The sequence below is a fragment of the Astyanax mexicanus genome, chromosome 13 (genome assembly GCF_023375975.1).
Source record: "Astyanax mexicanus isolate ESR-SI-001 chromosome 13, AstMex3_surface, whole genome shotgun sequence".
Lineage (NCBI taxonomy): Eukaryota > Metazoa > Chordata > Actinopteri > Characiformes > Acestrorhamphidae > Astyanax > Astyanax mexicanus.
The window spans coordinates 16,769,864-16,791,962 of record NC_064420.1 but is presented as its reverse complement, the minus strand read 5'-3'; the positions used below and the strand labels follow the sequence as shown (position 1 = coordinate 16,791,962).

The window sequence follows — 22,099 nt, the reverse complement described above, 5'->3', positions numbered from 1 at the left end:
AAAAGTTAGCTACTCTTTTACGCACGTGGAAGTGTCCAGTACTGCGGGATTTTACGGATTTCGCGCAAAAACCGGCAGTTTTAACTGGAGCGCGGAGTCAGTGAGCCGGAAATCCGCAACTCAGAGCTGCGCGAAGGCCTTATCAGATCAACACTGGCAAAATATGTCTATTTTACCGGAAACAGTTCGAACTTTATGTAAGTACACACGTATATACACGTATATACACCCGGGTTTAAGGTTACCCACACACGGCGGTGTGTCAACCAAGCTTATTTTACAAATAAGAGTAATGTTTTCAAGAGCGCTCACGTACCACACACACACAACTGTACACGTTATACAGATACACAGGGACCGTGCGCGCGACACGCACACACACAGGGGACTGGCCAGTCCTGAATTGTAAACAAAAACACGTGTAGAACATGTGCGTGTGTTTCTAACACGCTGGGTTTATGCAGTTAACTCCAGCTAGGCCAGCTAGCCAGCAGCTAACGCATTTAGCAATAAAAACAAAATACACTTTATTCTGCAACTTACAGCGCTATTTTCTGGAACTGGTTATGAAATGTGTATATTCTGGTCTCGCGGCGGAGAGCCAATAATAATCCGGCCCCACGTTGGGCGCCAAATTATGTAGCGGGCTCAGTGGTTTAATACCTGGTGCTAATTGAGATGTTGAAATATTTTTTTATTGGGCGCCAGTTATTAAATTAATTTAATTAGATTAATTAATTAATTAATTAATTAATCAAATTAATTAATAACACAAGACATCTCAGGGTGTGGTTTCTACAGGTGACAGAAATTTTCATAACCAAGTTATCCAGAAAAACACACTGAAATGACAGGTTTTGTAAAATAAAAGTATTTATTAAATCACACAGATATGAGTAAATAATTCATTAAAAAGTCATAAATGTAGCCATTAGCTATCAAATCATAGTGTAGAATGATAAATGAGAAATAAAAGAACAAACACGTTATAATGCTGATATGAAAGGAATAAAGATTAATATAACTATTAAGTGAGTATTTCTAAATAAGGGTCTAAGGCATTTTAAGTCTACGAAACCAATTCTTATTTCCAACCAAGCCACTCAAAATGAGTCATCTATACTAAAGACGCTCTATTAAAGACCCGACCCAGACCATGACCAACAGAACACCATCTGCCGAAAGATTAAACCCAGCTCTGCCTTACTCTGAGGTGTTGAAGTGGGCCTTGGTGACGTCCGTCTGGGTTGGTCGTCTGCTGCTTCACCCCGAAAAAGGATCACGTGAGCCTGTCTGCAGGGTGGTTTGACTTCCTGTGTCAGCACGGAGCCCCATTAGAACCCACAGGGAAATCCTTTCGCTCTCAGGTGGCTTGCTGGTGGCCTCCGGACCGCAGGTTTCTGGGTTGGATCTGGCGGATCTCCTTTTCAGCTGTACTTTAGCTAAACTTAGATGGAATAATGCTTGGCTTCGTAGATTGTAAAATAACCTTAGATATTTTAACTAGGATAGCTAATATTAATATACTTGAAGATTAAATGCACTAGTCTAAGAAAACTAACTTAAGATGACTAAACTAACAGTCTATCCTTTCTCCATCTCTAGGCCCTCTCTAACCTCTCTCCTCTAACTTCTCTCTTCTAACTGCTTCCTTCAACCCATCTTCTTCCACTCTCCTCAACTCCAAACTGAACTGAGCTGCTTCTCCTCCAACTGCTCCGACTGAACTGCAAACTCTACTGGAAACTCTAAACTGGAAACTGAACTGTGTCTGCCCAGTTTAACTATTAGTCTCTGTGGCCTGTTTGGCCCTCGAGCTATGATTGGCCCTGTGGCCCAAATGTCTGTGTTTTGATTGGTCTAGGAGCAATTTCAAACTCTGGCAGGGAAGATCTTATTCACAAAGGGCCATAAAACCCCCCCTCGCTCACATGGTCAGCATGCTTCAGCATTTTTCTAATAGATCAAACCAAAAGAAAACTCAATTAAACAGTGGATCAAAATACATTTTTCAGCATATCAGTTTGTGAGGATAAATTCAGGAAACAACAATCTTACAATTGAATCACAATAAATGTAATATATATATATTTTGCCCACAAACAGTTTTGTAATACTCAAGATAATCTTAGGAATACAATGATGGATGGTACTCTGTCAGAAAGAGATCAAGAGTCATGTTATTATTTAAACCCAATTAAATCACTTAAAAGATAATACATGGTTAAACCACTGATAACCAAATAAAGCTAAATTATCAAATGCTAGTTAAACCTTGTTGATTCAGACTTGAATGTGTAGGATAATTTAATCAGGACACATCCAAACACATATACCATATACCAGACACATATACCATTATCTAGTAAACATTCTATAAAACACCTTTTTTATATAGTCAATATATATGTATTTTAAGCAAAATCTTCTCAGTGAGAAATTCCTCTTCCCTCTGCTGTGTTTAGATAAGCGGTTGGCATCGGAATTTACGATGGTGGGGGAAGGAGTTCTTTCTGCACCCCACAGAATTTGAGCCTGCAATGTTGAAAATGGAATCCCAAGCTTAGAACATTTCTCTTAATTTCATTAATCTAATTTCTAAGTGATTGCAGAAATAACTAGGCACAAACCCCTAAATTGGTACAACATTTGGTGAATTAACAATTTCCAAGGCATTAATTAAGTTTTGACACTCTCTTAAGTCCGCAGTCCCGTCCTAGTGATGGTGTTGCAAATGTTCCAAATGTTTACATTAACTCCGAGGTTTATGACTTGGAGGAATGTAAACAGAATTTTACCCTAAACTCGCATTTAGGGCTCTCGAGCGAGGCTGAGTGAAGAAATAGTCAGTAAATGTCATTTTGAAATTTAAGGTTGTTTGAAAAAGATTACTCCAAGGTTTTTTTAGAGTGTTCTTCTGGGGTGATTGTAAAGTTAGAGCATTCCTTTTAGACCATAAGATGGGGGTAGTGTGTGTGTGTGTCCAAGCCATGAAGAAATCCTCTGGTTAATCCACTACAGAATAATAAACCTGCTCAGTAGGTTTTTCATGATCTTGGATGTTACTGGATACTTTAATCTCCCATAAATATATATTTACAACGCCAATTACCCAACCCACTCATTAGGACTAGCACATGCCTCCTCCAATACATGTGAAGTCAGCCACCGCCTCTTTATGAACTGCTGCTGATGCAGCATCACAGCGAGCTCGGAGGAAAGTGCAGCGACTCGGTTCTGATACATCAGCTCACAGACTCCTTGTGCTGATCGACATCACCCTTTGGAGTGTTGAGGGAAAAGAGTGCCATCTACCTACTCAGAGAGAGCAAGACCAATTGTGCTCTCTCAGGGCTCCGGAAGCTGATGGCAAGCTACATAAACAGGATTCGAACCGGCGCTCTCCTGATCATAGTGGCAGTGCCTTAGTACGCTGGACCACTTGGAGTCTGTGTCCCAGAAATAAGTATTAGTTTCATTTTAAGACAATTTATTGTCACTTGTGACTTGGCCATTGCGTAACTAAATAAAATACTGCTGAACATTATTCATTCGTAAAAAAAAAAAAACAAGGAAATCACAGAAAGCAGATTATTTTGAGGTTGTGTCCAAATAACATACGATAATGTGATAAGTGTGACTAGGGGTGTACCAGATTCAATCACATGATCAGAAATCAGGTTTGTTCACAAAGTTTTCAAAGGATCGGAATCGGGTAGAAAAGATCTGGTTCACTGATTTATCAAAAAGTTAACATTTACATTTTTACTCCATGAGTTTATAATATAATATATTTATAATATAAGTTTCACATTTTGAACTGAATTACTGAAATGAAGTAACTTTTCAATTATACATTTTTAAGATGCACTAGGATGCTGAAGTTTATGCTCCCTTTCTCTCTGTATTTTATTTGCTCTATCTGTCACTTGCATGGCCATGTACACATATACACACACACACACACACACACACAGCTGATGGCATTTTCCTCTATTGAAGTTGTTGAGTGTGGAATATGGAGCTACACTAGTGTTTATTGTCTCTCACTTTCTTTCTGAAGACAAAGAACATTGATCTGTTTATCCTATGGCTATATATGCAGTGACCTTGTGGAGCTCAGTACTGAGGAGCTCGTGCTGAGATGAATCACTGATGCAAAATCAGAAGAGAATTCCTGTTTTTTACACAGAGTGTCAGAACTCTCGGTCTGGTTATTACCCAGTTATTCGTCAGCCCGGCTCAATGCTATGGTGGCAGTTGGGTCGGTCACACTGTGTGACTGATTGGGTCGAGAGGACTGGGATTAATCTTCCTAATGATTTTCACAGTGCTTCCTCAACCTGTGTGTATGTGTGTGTGTACCCTCTTGACCAGTCTTCTCTTAAGACTGGTGCTGGTGGCGTCTCTGCGGGTTGGGTTTTAGTTTCTGGGTCAGATGAACATTATCTTGTCTCTCTGTGTTTTATGGAACTGAGCTTTATCCTCTGTAACCCGTCCTCACGGCAGCTTTCAGACCTTTTTCACGCTCAGTCTTTTCTGATACCACTGGAAATTTATCAACAAAAATTATTTGGTTGAAGTCTCACGTTCGGACCGATCAAAAGTCAGCGCTGAGCACTCAAAACCCGAGGAAAACAGCAAAACAACAGTAATCAGCCCTTTAATCAGGCATTTAAATGGCTTTTTAAAAGATAAATAAGAGAATTTTTCTGGGATTAAAAGCGAGAATTCAGCTGTAACTGGAAATATCTGAGCTGCAAAACTGTGCTGGACTAAGGTGCACAGCTTTCGACACATGCGTTTACAAGCACGTGTCCAACCATGTGGATGAAGGACAGCAGCAGCCTGTCACTCACACAGACACAGAGGCAACGCTGTGTATCTACTTCTTGTGACAAAATTCAAACATTACAACATAATGTGTTTGATTTAATCCAGATAACTGTACACAGCAGGCGGTTCAGTAATATATTTCAGACTGGATCACAATGACTATGTTTAAATGATATATTGGGCAGCCCTAATTGATACCGAATCCCGATACGATACTTTGATTATGCAAAAAAAAAAAAAAAAAACACATCCACGTTGTTCCTTTAAGGTTGGTGTATGTGTGTGTGTGTGTGTCAGCAGCTGGGAGTGAAATAAAGAGTGGATGAAAGTAGTGGATGGCTCTATAGGTAGAGCTTGCTGGATTAGCCTCTTTGCTAATCGGGCATAAATGTGTTAAACAGCACAACAGCACAAGTGAACTCGTGTAGTAACAGCATAATGCCACATTTACGATATATGCATGGTTCAGATCGATTCTGATCCTTTAAAAAATACGACAAGTATATGACTTCTGATCATGTGATTGAATCAGGGACATCCCTTATAAATATTTTTTAATTGTAGTTTTAAACCAGTATACATTTAGGCTATTTAATTTAGGCAATTGTAAAAACACAGCATAATTTGCGAAGAATGGATTGTGGCCACTTTTAAAATTCCTTATCAGTCTTCTAAGGCTATGTTCACATTAGCAGGCTGAAGTAACTCAAATCTGATTTTTTGCTTAATGTGGCTCAGATCTGATTCTGTCATGGTTGTATGAATGTGCCAAATTAGATTTTTTTTTTCAAATCAGATTTGAGTCACTTTTATGTGGTCCTAAAGTGAATCTGTGTCCGATCCATGGACATGCAACATGAATGTAAACGGTCAAATCGGAATTCATACGTCTTTTTGCTTTTTACGCATTCACTATGTGCTTCTCTCTCCTACCCACAACACATCTCTTGGTGCATCTATGCAGCTATACCTGCAGAAAACAGCAAAAGCAAACCACCTGGCCTTTTTTCTCCTCCTCGACCTTAGCATGTACTTCAGACCAGCTGTTTACTTTAAACTCCAGCAAAAGATGCTCCACATATGAGCTGCTAACTCATCCATTTCACCTTTATAAAACTACGAGTCATCTCTCTAATATGACGTTTCAGGGACAAATTTGTTTAAATTACACTAGGGCTGTGCCATATCGTATCGTACACGATAATATCGTTAAAGATGTTAATATCGTAAACGATATTATACCCTAAAATATCGTGTCATATCACCCACCCCATTTCCCATTATATATCTACGAGAGTATCATTTATTTTACTTTAAACCTGGATATATAAAGATATTTGGAGTGCATTATTATTAGCATCATGATTTTCCTGATCATTAATTTCTGTTACAAATCTGATAAAATTCTTGTATTTTTTAATATCTCACTTAGGAATGTGCAGTATTATATTGTATATAATAATATTTTTTATTATTGTATATAATAATATTGTTTTGTCATATTGACAAGAGTATCATTATCGCGAAAATAGCATGAAATATCGTGATTTTTTTTTTTTAGGACCATATCGACCACCACTACATTACACACAGATACAGGACATTTACATTTGTGAATGTGAACCGTCAAGATAGCCAAATTTGACCAAATGGCTTGTAATGTTAACCTAGCCTAAATGAGCTACATCTGGGTCTCGCCATGGACCTCAGGTGAGGGGCGGGGCCTATCCAAAGAGTAAAGGTTAGTTTCTCGTTTTCTGTGTACCTGTTTGGAGATGAAAATCAGGCACTTTTCTATTTTTTAATACTTTAACGCAACTCGAATGGGAAAAACGTACAGTGACCCACCCAGCCATCAACATAACACTTCTCTGCAGATTTTCTACTGATCCAGAACCTGAGCTGAACTGTAACTGTGGTATAAAACCGACACACAGCAGGCAGCAGTAATATATTTCAGACTGGATCTGTTACAGACTGGGATCGGACTCTGATTTTTTCCTCTGGCTCTCTCTGTCATTATCTCAGAGCAGACATTAGGTCAGTCTCTGTGGAGAGACCCCCGTCACGCCTTCTCCACTCCCCCGTCTAATCAAGCCGGCTCTGGCTTCAGCAGAGTGTGCCAGGTCTGTGATACAGCGTGTCCCGTGTGTTTTGACTAGCAGCAGCTCCGTGCCAGAGTGTTGATCTATGCCTGGCTGGTTCCTCTGTTCTTCTGAGGCGCCGGGCAGATAGCAGAAAATACCGGGGCTCATCCTCCAAACGCGGCATAAAAGTGCACGGCTTCTTTTGATGGAGGACTCAGCGGGAACTGTATCAGACTATATTAGGCAGGAAATGATGTCTGTTAGCACTGATACGCCGATTCTGTGCCAGATAGATTTCAGCCTTCTGCTCATCTGTGATTACTTGGTCCTAAAACACTGCAGCCTTTAGCCTGTAGCCTGAAAACACCTGGGTGTTAAAGATAAGAAACGTTCAGTTTAGAGTTTATGCCTCTTTTATGTTATTTTAATGCCATGTAACATCTGATCTTGGTTGCCATGTGTCATGTGTTCCTTGTAGTCGTGTTACTGCAAAGTTACATATTTGTTTGTTTACAGTATGCAATCACAGTACTGTTCTTAAATTGTCGTCTTCTTCTTCTTCTTCTTTTATTTTATAATTCAGCCGACATACAGATTTTTTCACCCTGTAAATCCATAATCCAGATCTAAACTCAAAATAATCTATCAAACATAGGTAATCAAACAGAAATAGAAATGCTTATATCTTGTGTAGGTTAAACACACAGAGTTTAGAAGCTTAAAGACTACTTTTAAAAAGTCTGAATCAGTTCTCTAAGACTACGTTCACATTACCAGGCTTAATCCGATTTTTGCTCAATGTGGCTCAGATCTGATTTTTTTTTTCCTGGCTGTGAAAAAGTGCTGCAGGAGAACGTCCTCCTCATTTTGTCCATTAGAATGAATGAGGAGGGTATGGAGGAGCTGCTGGATAAACCAGCTACTGCTCAAAAATTTGGACAGCCTGAATGCCAGCCAGCGCTCCATAGCCGCACATTATAATCTGATTTATGCAAATAGCATCACCTAAAAACTACCTAGCAACAACCACAGGTACCATAGCAACCTAGCATCTGTTGACGAATTAATACAATTTTCGTCATAGTTTTCGTCAGCTGACCTTTTTTTAAGACGAAAACGAGGCAATGACTAAATAAAACAGCGCAAAATATGGTATGCTATGCTGCCGGTATGCTACGCCACTGGTCTTCTGCGCTAGCTAAGCCGCTGGTAAGCTATGCCATCGGGCTTCTTCGCAAGTTATGCCGCTGGTAAGCTACGCCGCTGGGCTCCTTCGCTAGCTACGCCGCCAGTCTTCTACACTAGCTACACCGCCGGGCTCCTTCGCTAGCTATGCCACTGGTAAGCTGTGCCGCCGGTTTTCTACGTTACCTACGCCGTCGGGAATCTACGCTAGCTACGCCACTGGTAAGCTACGCCACTGGTCTTCTACGCTAGCTACGCTGCTGGTGTGCTACGCCACCGGTCTTCTATTCTAGCTACACCGCTAGTAAGCTACTCAGTCGGGCTTCTAGGTAAGCTATGCCGCTGGGCTCCTTCGCTAGCTATGCCGCTGGTAAGCTACGCCGTCGGGCTTCTACGCTAGCTACGCCACTGGTAAGCCACGCCGCTGTTTTTCTACGTTAGCTACGTTATTCCACTGGGAAGCTACGCCGCCGGGCTCCTTCGCTAGCCATGCCACTGGTAAGCTATGCCGCCGTGCTTCTACACAAGCTATGCCGGTCTGGTATTTTTTTTTTTTACTTCAAAGGAACACATTTCAGCTATTAATGGAAAAAATATGGATTAGAGTTTAGTTGCTCTTTAAACAATATATCATGCAGCCCTACATTCTAACCCTGACAGCACTAGATGAAATATCATCATATCGCCCACCTTCAGCCTAGTTCTTTTTATCATTAAGCTGGTGAAGGATATTTGTCCTTTTCTTAGCGTCGTGGGTTCCTCCCTGCTGTCATCCATCATCAAACCGTCTTGAGCCATCAGTCTGTCTCACCTTGGCCGTCACACCCTCGCCCACTTCTCATTACACCACCCCCTCACCCCCCGTCCCCCAGGAGGAGAAGGAGGAGGAGGAGGAGGCGCAGTGCCACTCTCAGTACAAAGGGCTGCTATGTTAATGAAGTTCTATGCAAATGCAGGGTTGTACGATGAAAAGCGTGAAGTGCTTGATGTACGTTCAGCAGTAAGTGTCGCAGCAGGGGGCTGATGTGCTGGAAACAGGTGAAATGTTATGGCTGGATGGATGTTTGATCTCGTGCTTCCTTTTTTTAAAAGCATGAAACACAGTAATAATGCCACGTGTTCGACCGCTCGTGTGTCCAGACCCGACTCCTTTATTGAAACAAAGGTGTTATTTTTACTGTAGTTCATAAGCGCGTACCTCGCACCACCTGCCCTAAACTCAGCGCTTCTGCTCGCCTCTTTGATAGTCTTATTTAAATGCAGAACGTCAGAACCTTTGAACTGTTCTGTTTCGAGTTCTGTAAGCCTTTGTGCATCTGAGAAGAAGATTCAGAGCGCAGTGCTGAACAGCATTCAGCTACAATTCTCCACTATCAGGAATAAAAAAAATACAAAAAATAATTCTGTGTTACAAAAACAACATATTGCAATATACAGCTCTGAACTGAATCAGTTTCTCTGATTTAGCTTTTTATAGGTATATGTTTAAATAAAATGAACATTTGTTGTTTTATTCTATAAACTACATTACTAATTGTAGGCCTTTTTCATTTCTTTCTGTCTTTGTTCAGATGGTGGCACTCGAAAGGCAGGTGTTTGATTTCCTGGGTTACCAGTGGGCTCCCATCTTGGCCAACTTCTTCCACATCATCGTCGTCATCCTTGGCCTTTTCGGCACCATCCAGTACCGCCCGCGCTACATAGTGGTGGTAAGTATTCACATGCATTTCTTTTCTCATAGGATATAATAGGACCCTGAATAAAATGTTTATTTCTCTAAAAACATTAATTATTAAGGAAAAACAAAAAAATGTAAATGTTTAATTAGCTTCATTTTACCACTTTTTTCATAATACAACTAACAAGTGACTAAAAAAATTAAGCATATTTTTAATTTGTGTTAACAGCTTGGCATTATTAATGTACCGTACTAACATTCTAATGTAAGTTATCCATATATTATAAATCCCTATTTTAGTAAGAAACATCTTTATAACAAGTGAAGATCTGCAGGCATTTAGTAGAATAAAAAAAGAGTACGGATTTAAAGAAGATTTAACACTAAATCTCAGTGGTAATGGATCCTGACACTCAGCCCTCACCTCAACCCTCCTTAAACACAAGCCGGATCCCCACTCACCCAACACATCGTTTGGCATTTTAATCTGTAAAGTATCTGCGACTAATTCCAATGAATTAAATAGTAATTTATTTAATCAGACTAACCTCAGCTCTAATGCTAATGCCAATTCCTGTGACACTTCAAAGCCTGCTGTATCTCTTTAGCTTTAGCTTTGGCTTTAGCACTAATGAACAAAAGGGGGTATTTTTAGATATGGCACTCTGGTAAGACACTTTGTTACTTTATGTCAGTAATTCAGTTCAAAATGTGATTGTGATGTGTTACACACAGAGTGATCTATTTTAAACATTTATTTCTTTTTATTGTTGATGATTATGGCTTAAAGCCCTAAAACCCAAAATTCTTTGTTTTAGAAAATGAAAATATTATATAAGACCAATTGATACTTTTGGCAGTGTGGGCAGTGTGCCAAGTCCTGCTTGAAAATGAAATCCGCATCTCCATAAAAGTTGTCAGCAGAGGGAAGAAGCATGAAGTGCTGTAAGATTTTGTGGGAAAACAAAACTGCACTGACTTTAGACTTGATAAAACACAGTGGATCAACACCAGCAGATGAACACCAGCAGATGACAGACATGTCTCTCCAAACCATCACTGATTGGTGGAAACTTCACACTAGACCTCAAGCAGTTTGGACTGTGTGTGTCTCTCCACTCTTCCTCCAGAATCTGCTTCCTCGATTTCCAAATGAAATGTGAAATTTACGGATGATCAGTGATTGTTTGGAGAGACATGTCATCTGCTGGTGTTGATCCACTGTGTTTTAAAGTACAAAGTCAGTGCAGTGTTTTCCCATAAAATCTTACAGCACTTCATGCTTCCCTCTGCTGACAACTTTATGGGGATGTGGATTTCATTTTCCAGCAGGACTTGGCACACTGCCCACACTGCCAAAAGTATTTTGGGGTTTTCACTGGCTGTAGGCCATAATCATTAACAGTAAAACAAATAAACACTTAAAATAACCACTCTGTGTTTAATATAAATATAAAATATGAGATTCACATTTTGAACTGAACTTTTAATGATCTAATTTTTTGAGATGCACTAATATGTGTAACTTTAATGATGATATATGTGCAGTATTGTGCAAATGTTTTAGGTACCTGTGGGTATTTAAGTAAAGAAAAAGCTTCTTATCTGGGCAGTAAAGGTTTATTAGCTCAGTGAAACACAAGCAGAAGGACGTTTACAAAAAAGCAGAGCTTTTACAGCCCTGTTTTCCTTAAAACATCTCCTAATCTTTTTAGTTTAGTAGTGTTATTTCTAGTTCTCATCATATCAACAGCTGGTTTGATAAATCAAAGCTTACTAATGTTACATCAGGTGAGCTGCTGATGGAACTGAACAAATGCACATGCTGGCTGAGGAGCATCCAGGAGAAATCTGGAAGTAAACGTATTCTTCAGCTTGGCTCACAGGATATACATAGTTAGTTAAAATTAGACCTTCTTGTTACTTTTTTCTGTATTTATGTTTATTTGCATCTGTTCAAATCATATGTGATGCTTTTTTTACTTGAGAGGTGGAAGTCATTCTGCCTCAGGCTGTAATTTACTGTTATCCGAAACCACAACCTGTTCTCACTTGGGTCCAGCTTTGAGTTTATCAGCTTATCTTGTTACTTTTTACTGTATTTATGTTTATTTGCATTTGTTCAAATCATATGTGGTGCTTTTTTCAGGCAAAAACACTCTTATTGCAGAGATAAATGGATTAGTACAATATATTTAGCTGCCTAACTTTTGCACAGTACTGTAAGTGATTACAATATTAGAGTAAAGTATAAGTTTACTGGGGAAACTATACAAGGAGGAACTATTAAGGCCTCCAGCCTGGATACAAGTGAGATACGGTTGGGCATGGAGATATACTGGTTCTGTATAACATCTTGCAGCACATTGACCCACAGATGTTGCACAGATGTCTGTAGATCGTGCACACTCATAGAATGTCAAAGCTGGCATCCCAGCTGGTCCTATTCATGCTTGATTAGCATTAGATATATCTGGTGACCGGGCATGCCAAGGAAGTGCTGAAATCTGTTGGAGACAGTCCTGGAAAACCCTTGCTGTGTGTGTAGGTGAGCATTGTCCTGCTGAACAATGTTAGTTTGAAGCTCTATTAAAAGAGACGGCAGATTTTGATGCAGGATGTCTTGCATATATATTGATGAGCTGTTATTTCTGTTGTTGGTTAGTCCCTGTATCACTACTACTAGAGGGCTAATCCTAATTTCACGATGAATTAAAACCATAAACCAAGACTGAAATCTAGTAAAAGAAACAGTAGAAAAGAGGAAAAAAAGTCTGAGACTCTGGAGAGGAGAGGCGGAGTGACGGGCTGCTGGAGAATGGTGATACCCCTGAGAATCCTGAGAGAGTTTTGCATTGACATGTCAGTATCTCTCTGTTCACCCCCTAAACCCAGCCCCCCCCAACCCCCACCCTGAACCATTAAGCTGTATATTGCTCACATATAATGATGACTTGCTGCTGATTCACACTGTCTAGAGTTCAGCCTTCCCCAGAAAACACATTAGCTTATCTCAGGTCATCTTACTTGAGAGGTGGAAGTCATTCTGCCTCAGGCTGTACTTTACTGTCATCCGAAACCACAACCTGTTCTCACTCTGGTCCAGCTGTGAGTTTATCAGCTCAGCTCAGTAATCGCTGGTCATTCTGTTACTATAATGGTTATGGAAATGTCAGCGCAGTTTTTAATGATCTAATTCCGCTCTCTGTTCTCGGCTCCAGTTACAGCGTTTTTTTTTGTTTTTTTTTACGAAATGAGAATAAACTCGCCGAGGTCTTACTGAATACCCTTCTGACATTTTCAAATGTTCTCTGAAAGATTAAGCTCTCAGCAGGGTCTTTTGAGCTGAGCTTTCTCCCCCAACAGTGTCCTCTTGTACTCGAGGTTTCCTGCCACTACTAAAGAAAAACTCGTTTTCTTTAATGGTTTTACCATTTAAGTCAGTGATCTGCACAGCTGGGAAAACATGGAATAATTAGAGATGTGCTAAAATTAAGAGCTTTAGTCACAATGAGACAAAGCCTTTAGCTGAGTGCTTAATTTAATGCCAAATACAAAGTATCAAACTCCCTTTTTCACGTTTTCATTCAGTCTGCCCTTTTTGGTCACTGTTGCCTAAATGTATTGTCTTACTATTCTTAAACATCCCAACAAAACAGCAGTGCTATTCTAAACCTACATTTACCTCAGCAATGCTATTATAAACCTACATTTACCTCAGCAGTGCTGTTCTCAAGGGCGTCGCTAGCCTTTTGTTAACGGGGTCAAGCACCCCTTTAAAGTGAAAGCATAAAATTGTGTTTTTGTGTGACTTTTTAAACAAAAGTCTCTCTCTAATAAGCTAAAATGTTCAAATCTAAGAAAGAATATACCATTTTTTATATTTTTTCGCAATATAAGGAGCATTTCAAATCCATTAATTTTCCCAGAAATCATCAGTGCGCCTTATTAATCCGGTGCACTTTATTTATGAATTTTACCAGTCAGGTATAAAGAAGCAGTAAAGTTCAGCGTTATAAATGAGTTTTAGTAAAGTTTCTCCAGGGTGGAGCAGTATTAGCATTAGCTAACTGCAGCGTAGCTCTTTCACTGTTCAGAGGTGAGTATATCGGACTGTAGTCTGCATGTTTACCGTGTTAAAACAAGCTATGTGCAGGCTAAACAAAATTGTAATTAAAAACAAGTCAAACGAGCACTGAATGTTAATCTACACAGATTCCTCTTCTAAAAACTGTTTATTTGGGTGAGTAAAACACTTTTGTTTATTTACAGTAAGCCTAGATTTCCAGATTTTCACTAAGGCTGGGTGCAGCATTAGCATTATTGGCTAGTCGCTAACGCTAGCATTAGTGCCTAAACCGCCTGACAGGGTTAAACTGTGGAACCCTAGGTGTTTCGGTAAACCAGGGCATATTAGCTAGCAGTTCGTCCTATGTAGCCTGTTGTAACATGTTAAACACGCAGACTACAGTCTGATATACTCACCTCTAAACGGTGAAAAAGCTAGCACCTAGCACTTTTAGCAGCTAATGCTACTACAGCTCCAACTGAAACTCCTGTATAACTCTGTACTTCAGAGGAGTGGCTTTACTGTTCCCTACAACCTAACTGGTAATATTTATACATAAGGTGCAACGGATTATGAGGCACACTGTTGTTTTTTGAGAAAAATAAAGGATTTTAAGTGCACCTTATGTATTTGAGCAGAAAGTAAAAATGAACCTGCCGTTTGTTTGCTCTCTCTCCCTGCCTGCTCGAATAATATGTGCATCCCTAATTCAGTGTTTTAACCTGTCAACTAACCTGCATTTTTTAAAATGAGCATAAAAATGGGACACAGTCAGTGTTTTGTTTCTGTAGGATGGAATGTGGGTTATGTATTTAGCGTGTGAGAGCATGTCTGTAAATATGTGTGTTTTATACTGTGTATTTTTCAGTATGCTGTGTGGACGGCTGTGTGGGTGGCCTGGAACGTCTTCCTCATCTGTTTTTATCTGGAAGTGGGAGGACTTTCTAAGGTAAGAGTCTGACTCTAGAGCTTCTAGAGTAAAAACATCATGCATCATTGATTTTATCTCCAACAGTGTTGGGCACGTTACTTTGAAAAAGTAATTAGTTATAGTTACTCGTTACTTCTCCAAAAAAGTAACTGAGTTACTAATGGAGTTACTCCACTATAAAAGTAATTAGTTACCAGTAAAAGTAACTATCGCGTTACTTTTTATTATTCGCCCGTCAAAAAAAGGAAATCAATTATGCATTTACTATTATTATTAGAAAAATAACAAAAAATAACAAACGAAAATAAACCCAAAATGTTGACAAAAATATAATCTAACGAATTTCAAAAAAATAAAACGAAATTCTCCACACAACCAAAGAAAATTACTAAAACTTGTAATACAGAAAAAAGCGGAAAAACGCGTCTGGGGATGAAATTTAACAAACCAAGCCACACTCAAAAGAAATATGTATATATAAAACAAAATAATGGACAAAAACAACAATTTAATGCCCGTTAAAATGGTATTAATATAACAGCTTCACCAAAAGAGAATAGAGCTTAGATCCTGCCCAAAAAATCCGACCCAGCCGGAGCCCGTGCACATTCTGCCCAAGCCCGAACCATAAACTGTCATTATGAGCCTGACCCGATCCGCCCCATAAACTGTCTGTTTTCGGGCTGATTGAATGAGCGAAATATAATCAGAATTATGTTAATTAACACTGTAACATAGACTATTATTTAATTTAAATGATTTTTAAGAACAGCTACACACAATGCTGCAAGTCAAACGCGGAGGCGTTAACGTGCGCCCAGAGCTACGTGATTACAGTTTTCATTTTTATTATAGTTTAATTTTATTTTGTTTTTATTTTTTCTGTTCATTTTAGGGTGGGCTTGCTAGCGCGAGCGCTTTACACAAGAACTAACGGACCACGAGTGCCGCGCGCTCGGCACAACAACTCCCGCTGTACAACTCCGCTGTACAACAGCGCTTATAAATAAATTAAACACAAAAATGAGGGTATTCTATCAGTAATTTCAGTTCGTTTTAGTTAGTTTTATAAACACAAAATACAGTTCGAGATAGTTATGTTTTTCCTTTTAATTACCGTTTTTATTAGATTCAGTTAACACAAATGTTTTTCACTTTCAATTTTCGCTATTTCGTTCGCTTTAGTGAACAATAATAATTGGTTACTTAGCAACATTGTGATTATCACACCAGAGCTTTATATAAAATAAAAATAGGAGCCTGATTTCGGGTCGGTCCTCGGGTCAGGTCGGGTTCGGGCAGAGAAGCTAAACTCTAAAATAGAAAGCAGCAGCACCACAAAAGCCGGAGCAGCTAAAAAGAGCTTAACGTCCTTAAATCGGAACTTGGGCTGTCCACAGCAATCACTGAACTGATTAGAGCACGCAAATCGTCACAATTGTGCCTCACTTCACCACGCCAACCCACAGGCACAGCGGCCAGAAGCTCAAGTTCACCGGACAGAGGAGGGGTTAACCAGGGCAAAGCGAAATAAAAAAAAAAAGTTCATAGAGCTGCTAAAGTAACGTGCAGTAACGGGGTGTCGGAAATGGTAACGGCGTTATAGTTACAGTCATAGTAATTAGTTAGATTACTCGTTACTGAAAAAAAGTAACGGCGTTAGTAACGCCGTTAGTTTTAACGCTGTTACTCCCAACACTGATCTCCAAACACGTGGCTTTTATTCTTGAAAGTTTCCGTCTTAACGCCTGACTTCAGCAGTCTCTGCTGAGCTGCTGGCACAGGTTAATCTGCATAGCTTGGCATCTGAATCCGTGTGATTATGCAGATGTTGGCTGGCAGATCAGGGAACATTTTTCTGATCTTTAGATTAGAAATGTGTTTAGGCTGTGAGATGCATATATTTACAAGCAGAGGTGGGCAGTGTGGATAAAAATATAACACAGGAACATGTTTTAACAGTATTCTGAATAGCAGGTATAAGCATCTGGAATTGTTTTATGCAGTCAGTTAACAGATAACGGGCTCCTCCAGCAACATTCAGAAACACATATTAAGGTTAGTGGTTCACTGGAGAGTTAAAGTAAACCTGTGAGGTAAAGGAATTGTTATAACCTTAAAATTGATTTAGTTTTAACCTCAGTTTGCACTAAATAGTCTAGCTAATCCACAAGTTTTTACATGCTTGTCATATTAATTATGTTATCACTGTATTGTATATGACTATAGGGAATATATAGACTCTCGAATCGATGCGCTCGATTCATGCACCGCCTCTACACACAACCCATGGTGTAAATTACTCAAAGGGTCAAAACACCAAACAGATCACATAATAATTTATCAAATATGAGTGCATTTTAAAGTCTAAATATATCTCATATATATTTATTTATATAAGTCATTATTTTGGAATCTTGTCAACATGTGTATTTATAACTGCTCTTTAACCAAGCAAAAATGTTTTGGCGTATTCCGCAGGATTGTTGCCATTTCTATCTCCAGGAAACTACATGTATAAATGTGCACACAAAATAATTTTAAAATACATTTTAATATTAAGCATAGAGGGGCGCCGAGGGGTCCAGCGGTCTAAAGCGCTGCCACTATGAGTGAGAGGTCGCAGGTTCGAACCCCAGCTCATGCAGCTTTGTCATCAAGCTGCCGGCGTCAGAGGGAGCAAAATTGGCCCAGCTTCCCTCCGGTGGGTAGATGGCGCTCTCTCCCCACATCACTCCGAGGGTGATGTCCACAGCTCAGGGCGTCTGTAAGCTGATGTATCGGAACCGAGCCGCTGTGCTTTCCTCCAAACACGCTGGCTACTCGGCAATCCTGCATCAGCAGCAGCTCGAAAAGTAGCAGTGGCTGACTTCACATGTATCAGAGGAAGCATGTGCTAGTCTTAACCCTTCTGATGTGTTGGGGCATTACTAGTGAAAGGGTGAGTCCTAATGAGTGGGTTGGGTAATTGGCCGTGTAAATTGGGGAGAAAATAGAAAGAATTTGAAATAAAATTAAGAAAAAAAACAAATATTAAGCATAGTGTCCTGTACATTGACTTAATTGACAAGTAATATATGTGATTAAAACAGCATTAGCATTAGCTACCATTTAGCTTTTTTCAGCTGTTTTTAGCTGTTTTTGCTAATTCTATGCTAGAAACTGCCAGTAACAGGAGTAAGTGTTTTACTAAATTACATGATAACAAATGTAATCAGTTTCAGGTTTGGCTATTCTTAAAAAATAAGTATCTTTTTGTCATTAATATCAATTATTTTAAAGAAATGGTTCACTGCGTATTCAAATAAAGACTTCTTTCTTGAGAGAAAATCAAAGGAATTAGTGGACTGAGAAAAATGTAACAATCTTTAGCTTAGAAACCTTAACCTTAACCTAAAAGTTAAGTAAAGCTGCCGGAGTTTGACCAGTACATGCTTTGAATAGTTAAATATATGTGTATAGATTCAGAGTTGAAAAAAAGATTAAAATGACTCTAAAATGAATTTACAACAAGCAAATGGCCCCCATTTATTGGAATGGCGCTTTTATCTCATTACTTGATTGATCAAAGTAGTTTTCAGTAGGATAATCGATAACTAAAATATCTGAGATCTGCAGTCTCAGTAACACAGTTGTGAATAGGCGTGTTCTGATACTGTATAAAGGCTGAATAAACAGCATGTTTTTTCGTTTTATGTGGAAATGAATTGGGGGAAATGCCCCTCAGGTGTTTCTGCGTGAGAAAGCTGTGAGCTCGCGTTAAACCCACCGCACTCGGCCTTACGTGTGCTGACAGGTCACGGAAACAAACTCCCAGCCTCTGGCTGAAGAATGTGAACTCACTGTAATTTACTGCACTGCTGTAAGAGCACTAATGTGACTGCCTTTCATCTTTAAACTCAGAATCCACGTTCATTCACCTACTTACACTGAACCTGATCTACTGATAGAAATGCTATTTGAGAGTAAATTGATAACAATGAATGAGCAACAATAAATTAATGGGAATTTTACACTGATATGGGCAATATTTATTGAGCTGTACAGTGGTTCGCAACATTATTCATACCCTAGAGGTTTTTAAGATATTGTCACCTTACAACCACTAAGCTAAATATATTTATTTGATATTTTTCGCGATAGATCAAGATGATTAGCAAATGATTGTAAAGTAAAATGACAATAATACATGTTTTTTCACATTTTAGTCAAATAAAAAGCTGAAAAATATGACATTCAAAAGTATGCAGCCCCCCTATGTCAATAATTAAATGACTCATGAAGGCAGATTATAAAAAAAAAAACACATTTCGGACCATATGTTTTCACTATGTTTTTTTTTATGTATTTACTGACAAAAAAGAAGTAGGCAGGTCTTCCAACTCCTATGTGCCTGTGTGGCATAAGTACTCGCCATAGTCAGACGCCAATCAGCTTGCTTGAGCTTTACAGTTTAAAGTGTCTAGGTATAAGTCCTGCAGTTCACAACGAGATTCAGTAAAGTAAAAAACTGCCTCCTTTACTCTTATAATTTACTCTACACCCAAACCCTCCCCAGTCTTGTTCTCAGATATTTTGGCCTTTCTTTCATCTTCTTCTTCTGTCTTTCTCTCCTTTATTCAGTGTTCTGCCTATTTTGCATTTACTATACCCCGCACCCCCACCCAACACACTGTCACTCTTCAAACCCCCTACCCCCACTCTCTTACTCACACACAGGCACACACACAGGCACACACAGGCACACACACAGGCACATGCACGTATGGATAGACATTGATTTTTGTGGTATTTTAGTTAAGTGTTGCTACTAGTCCTAATTTAAACCCTAATCTAAACCATAGTAGCCACATTTCTAACCCCAGCTCTGCTAACTCTAATCTTAATCCTAACCTAAACCCATTTTTTTTGCTTTTAATCACATATATATATATAAAAACAACAACAATAATAATAGTAAAGCCTAAGTTTAACCCCTATTGTTAGCAGGGAGGCATGGTTTTCTTCATTTTTAAGTCTTCTACACTTTTATTTTCACAATTACACAGTGAAGTACAATACAGACTACATAAAGAAAATTGTACACATAATTTCTAATTTCTTTGGTATCTGTTTATAGTGTGAGACATGGTCGGTCAGTCAGTCCTGTTTGTTTTATAAAATGTGGGAAATTTGGGCACACGTATATACAAAATCTGGACTGAGTCAATTGTGCTGAAGTGTGTATAAATGAATATTCATTACATAGAATAACCTGCTGAGTTGTGTGTGTGTGTTCATATATTACTGTGTGTATGTGTGTGTTTGTGTGACTTTATGCTGATGAGCTGGTGTAACAGCATTGACCCTCCCTCCTCCTCCTTTTATTGGCTGCATGTGTGGAGTGTGTGTGTGTGTGTGTGTGTGTGTGTGTAAGTGTATGAGGTGTGCGTCCTCTATTAGCTGTCTCTCCCCCTGCTCTCCGTGTGTGTGTGTGTGTGTGTGTGTGTGTGTGTAAGTGTATGAGGTGTGAGTCCTCTATTAGCTGTCTCTCCCCCTGCTCTCCGTGTGTGTGTGTATGTGTGTGTGTGTGTGTGTGTAAGTGTATGAGGTGTGAGTCCTCTATTAGCTGTCTCTCCCCCTGCTCTCCGTGTGTGTGTGTGTGTGTGTGTTGGTCCATCTGTTGGGTTAATGCTTCAGTCTGTTCGCTGCCAGCTGCTCTTTCTCTGTACCCCATCATTCAGCCACACCACCTTCACCCCCAAAAATTACTGCACTCTGCCAGGACTGTGCCAGCTCTGTGCCAGGACTGTGCCAGGACTGGTGTCAAAGACAGTGTATAATCCTGCAGGACATTCTAAACCCCCTGTTAGAGTAATGTTCCCTCTGACCCTCAAACCACAGCGAATAATCTCATATCCCACCAGCTTTTATGACCTTACACTGACTCTTTTACTACAATTCCTGTCAAAAAGAAGTTTCAAGCAGGGAGATTATTGGATAAAAAGAAAATCTATTTAATAATATAATTTATTTAATATATATTTAATAGATTTAAGAAAGATTTTATGTTTTAAATGTATAAGGAACACACAACCTACCATTATTAAAAATATTAATGTTTACATACAGAATTAAGCAGAGATTTACATTACATTATTTAATAACACAACATCATTGTATGTAATTAAAATATACACTTGGCTTTCTTTTAATACAGACTGAACACAGACTGAAGGTCCGTTTCCTCTGCTAAGAAGCGCTGCGCCGTTAAAATAGCAATGGCCAAAGTCAGAGTGCACCCAAAACACACCCATGATTAATTAAGAGAGCAAGTTCTTGCCTTTTAAGTGTTTCGAGCTGCCCAATGCGTACTTTTCCAGTCGTTACGATAGCAAAGACACACTGACACACCATAAATCAAGATGTGAAAGGTGCTGTAAACCAAACAAACCAGAAACATAAGCAATATTTTGACAGACCAAAACAAGGTGTTCTCAGACCAGATCAGCAGAACCATGGTCTGGTTCGTTTGCACTGTAAAAACACTTTTTTTCCTCACTCTAATGCCAATTACAGCAAGAGATCTATTGTTGAGGCTATTGTCACCCATTGCAACAATAGAAAAAGAAAACAAAAAGAGGTGTTGTGCCAAAATCTGACACCCATTGTTGTGTAGCATGGATACATAAGATTACATTAAAAACGAAAACTGCATTGCTATGTATAAATAATTTCTTTTTGTTTTTGCCATTTTGACTAAATATTTATAGTAGCCAAATATTCATCGCATATAAAAGATGAGATTTGTGGAAAGCCCATGCTTCTCTCTTGTATTTTTCTCTCTCTCTCTTGTCTCTCTCTCTTGTCTCTCTCTCTCTTCCTGTCTATTTTCCTGTCCGTAATTGATGGAGGTGTTTTGGTGAGGTGGTCCTCTCTCATGCGCAGTGGCGGGCTGTGGCTGTCCGTCACACAGCACAGTCCTGATTAAGTATGCCATCAGACCAGACAGCCTGTATCGACCTCCTCCCTGAACCCCCCACACACATCCATACTGCTCACTGAAGCTCATTCTGCAGTGATGTGTTCATTTATTATCATTAGTTTTTGGCAGGGAGATTCCAGAAAATACTTTGTCAGGGATAATACAGACTGATCTTTAATGAAGACTCTTCATTATGTTTTTGTGTATGATTGTGAGGACAGCATACAGCACTGTTTTAGATACAGGCAGTTAATATAACTCCATGATATATAAAAAAAATGGGTGTAGTTGTTTAACAGGGGCACTGGGTGATGTATGGGTTTAGGGGCGGGGCAGTAGGGAGAGCTGA

At 39.3% G+C, this 22,099-nt stretch overlaps 1 protein-coding gene across 3 annotated transcripts in view; it reads left to right on the top strand.

Annotated features, from left to right (window-relative positions):
* nkain4 (sodium/potassium transporting ATPase interacting 4) overlaps positions 1-22,099 on the top strand; it is a 90,925-nt gene that overhangs the window by 43,380 nt on the left and 25,446 nt on the right. For all 3 annotated transcript variants that reach the window (XM_007228967.4, XM_022663525.2, XM_049462732.1), the window contains exons 2-3: positions 9,680-9,817; positions 14,724-14,804. In XM_007228967.4, coding sequence (XP_007229029.3) covers positions 9,680-9,817; positions 14,724-14,804 — 219 coding nt within the window. The remainder of the gene's footprint in view (positions 1-9,679; positions 9,818-14,723; positions 14,805-22,099) is intronic.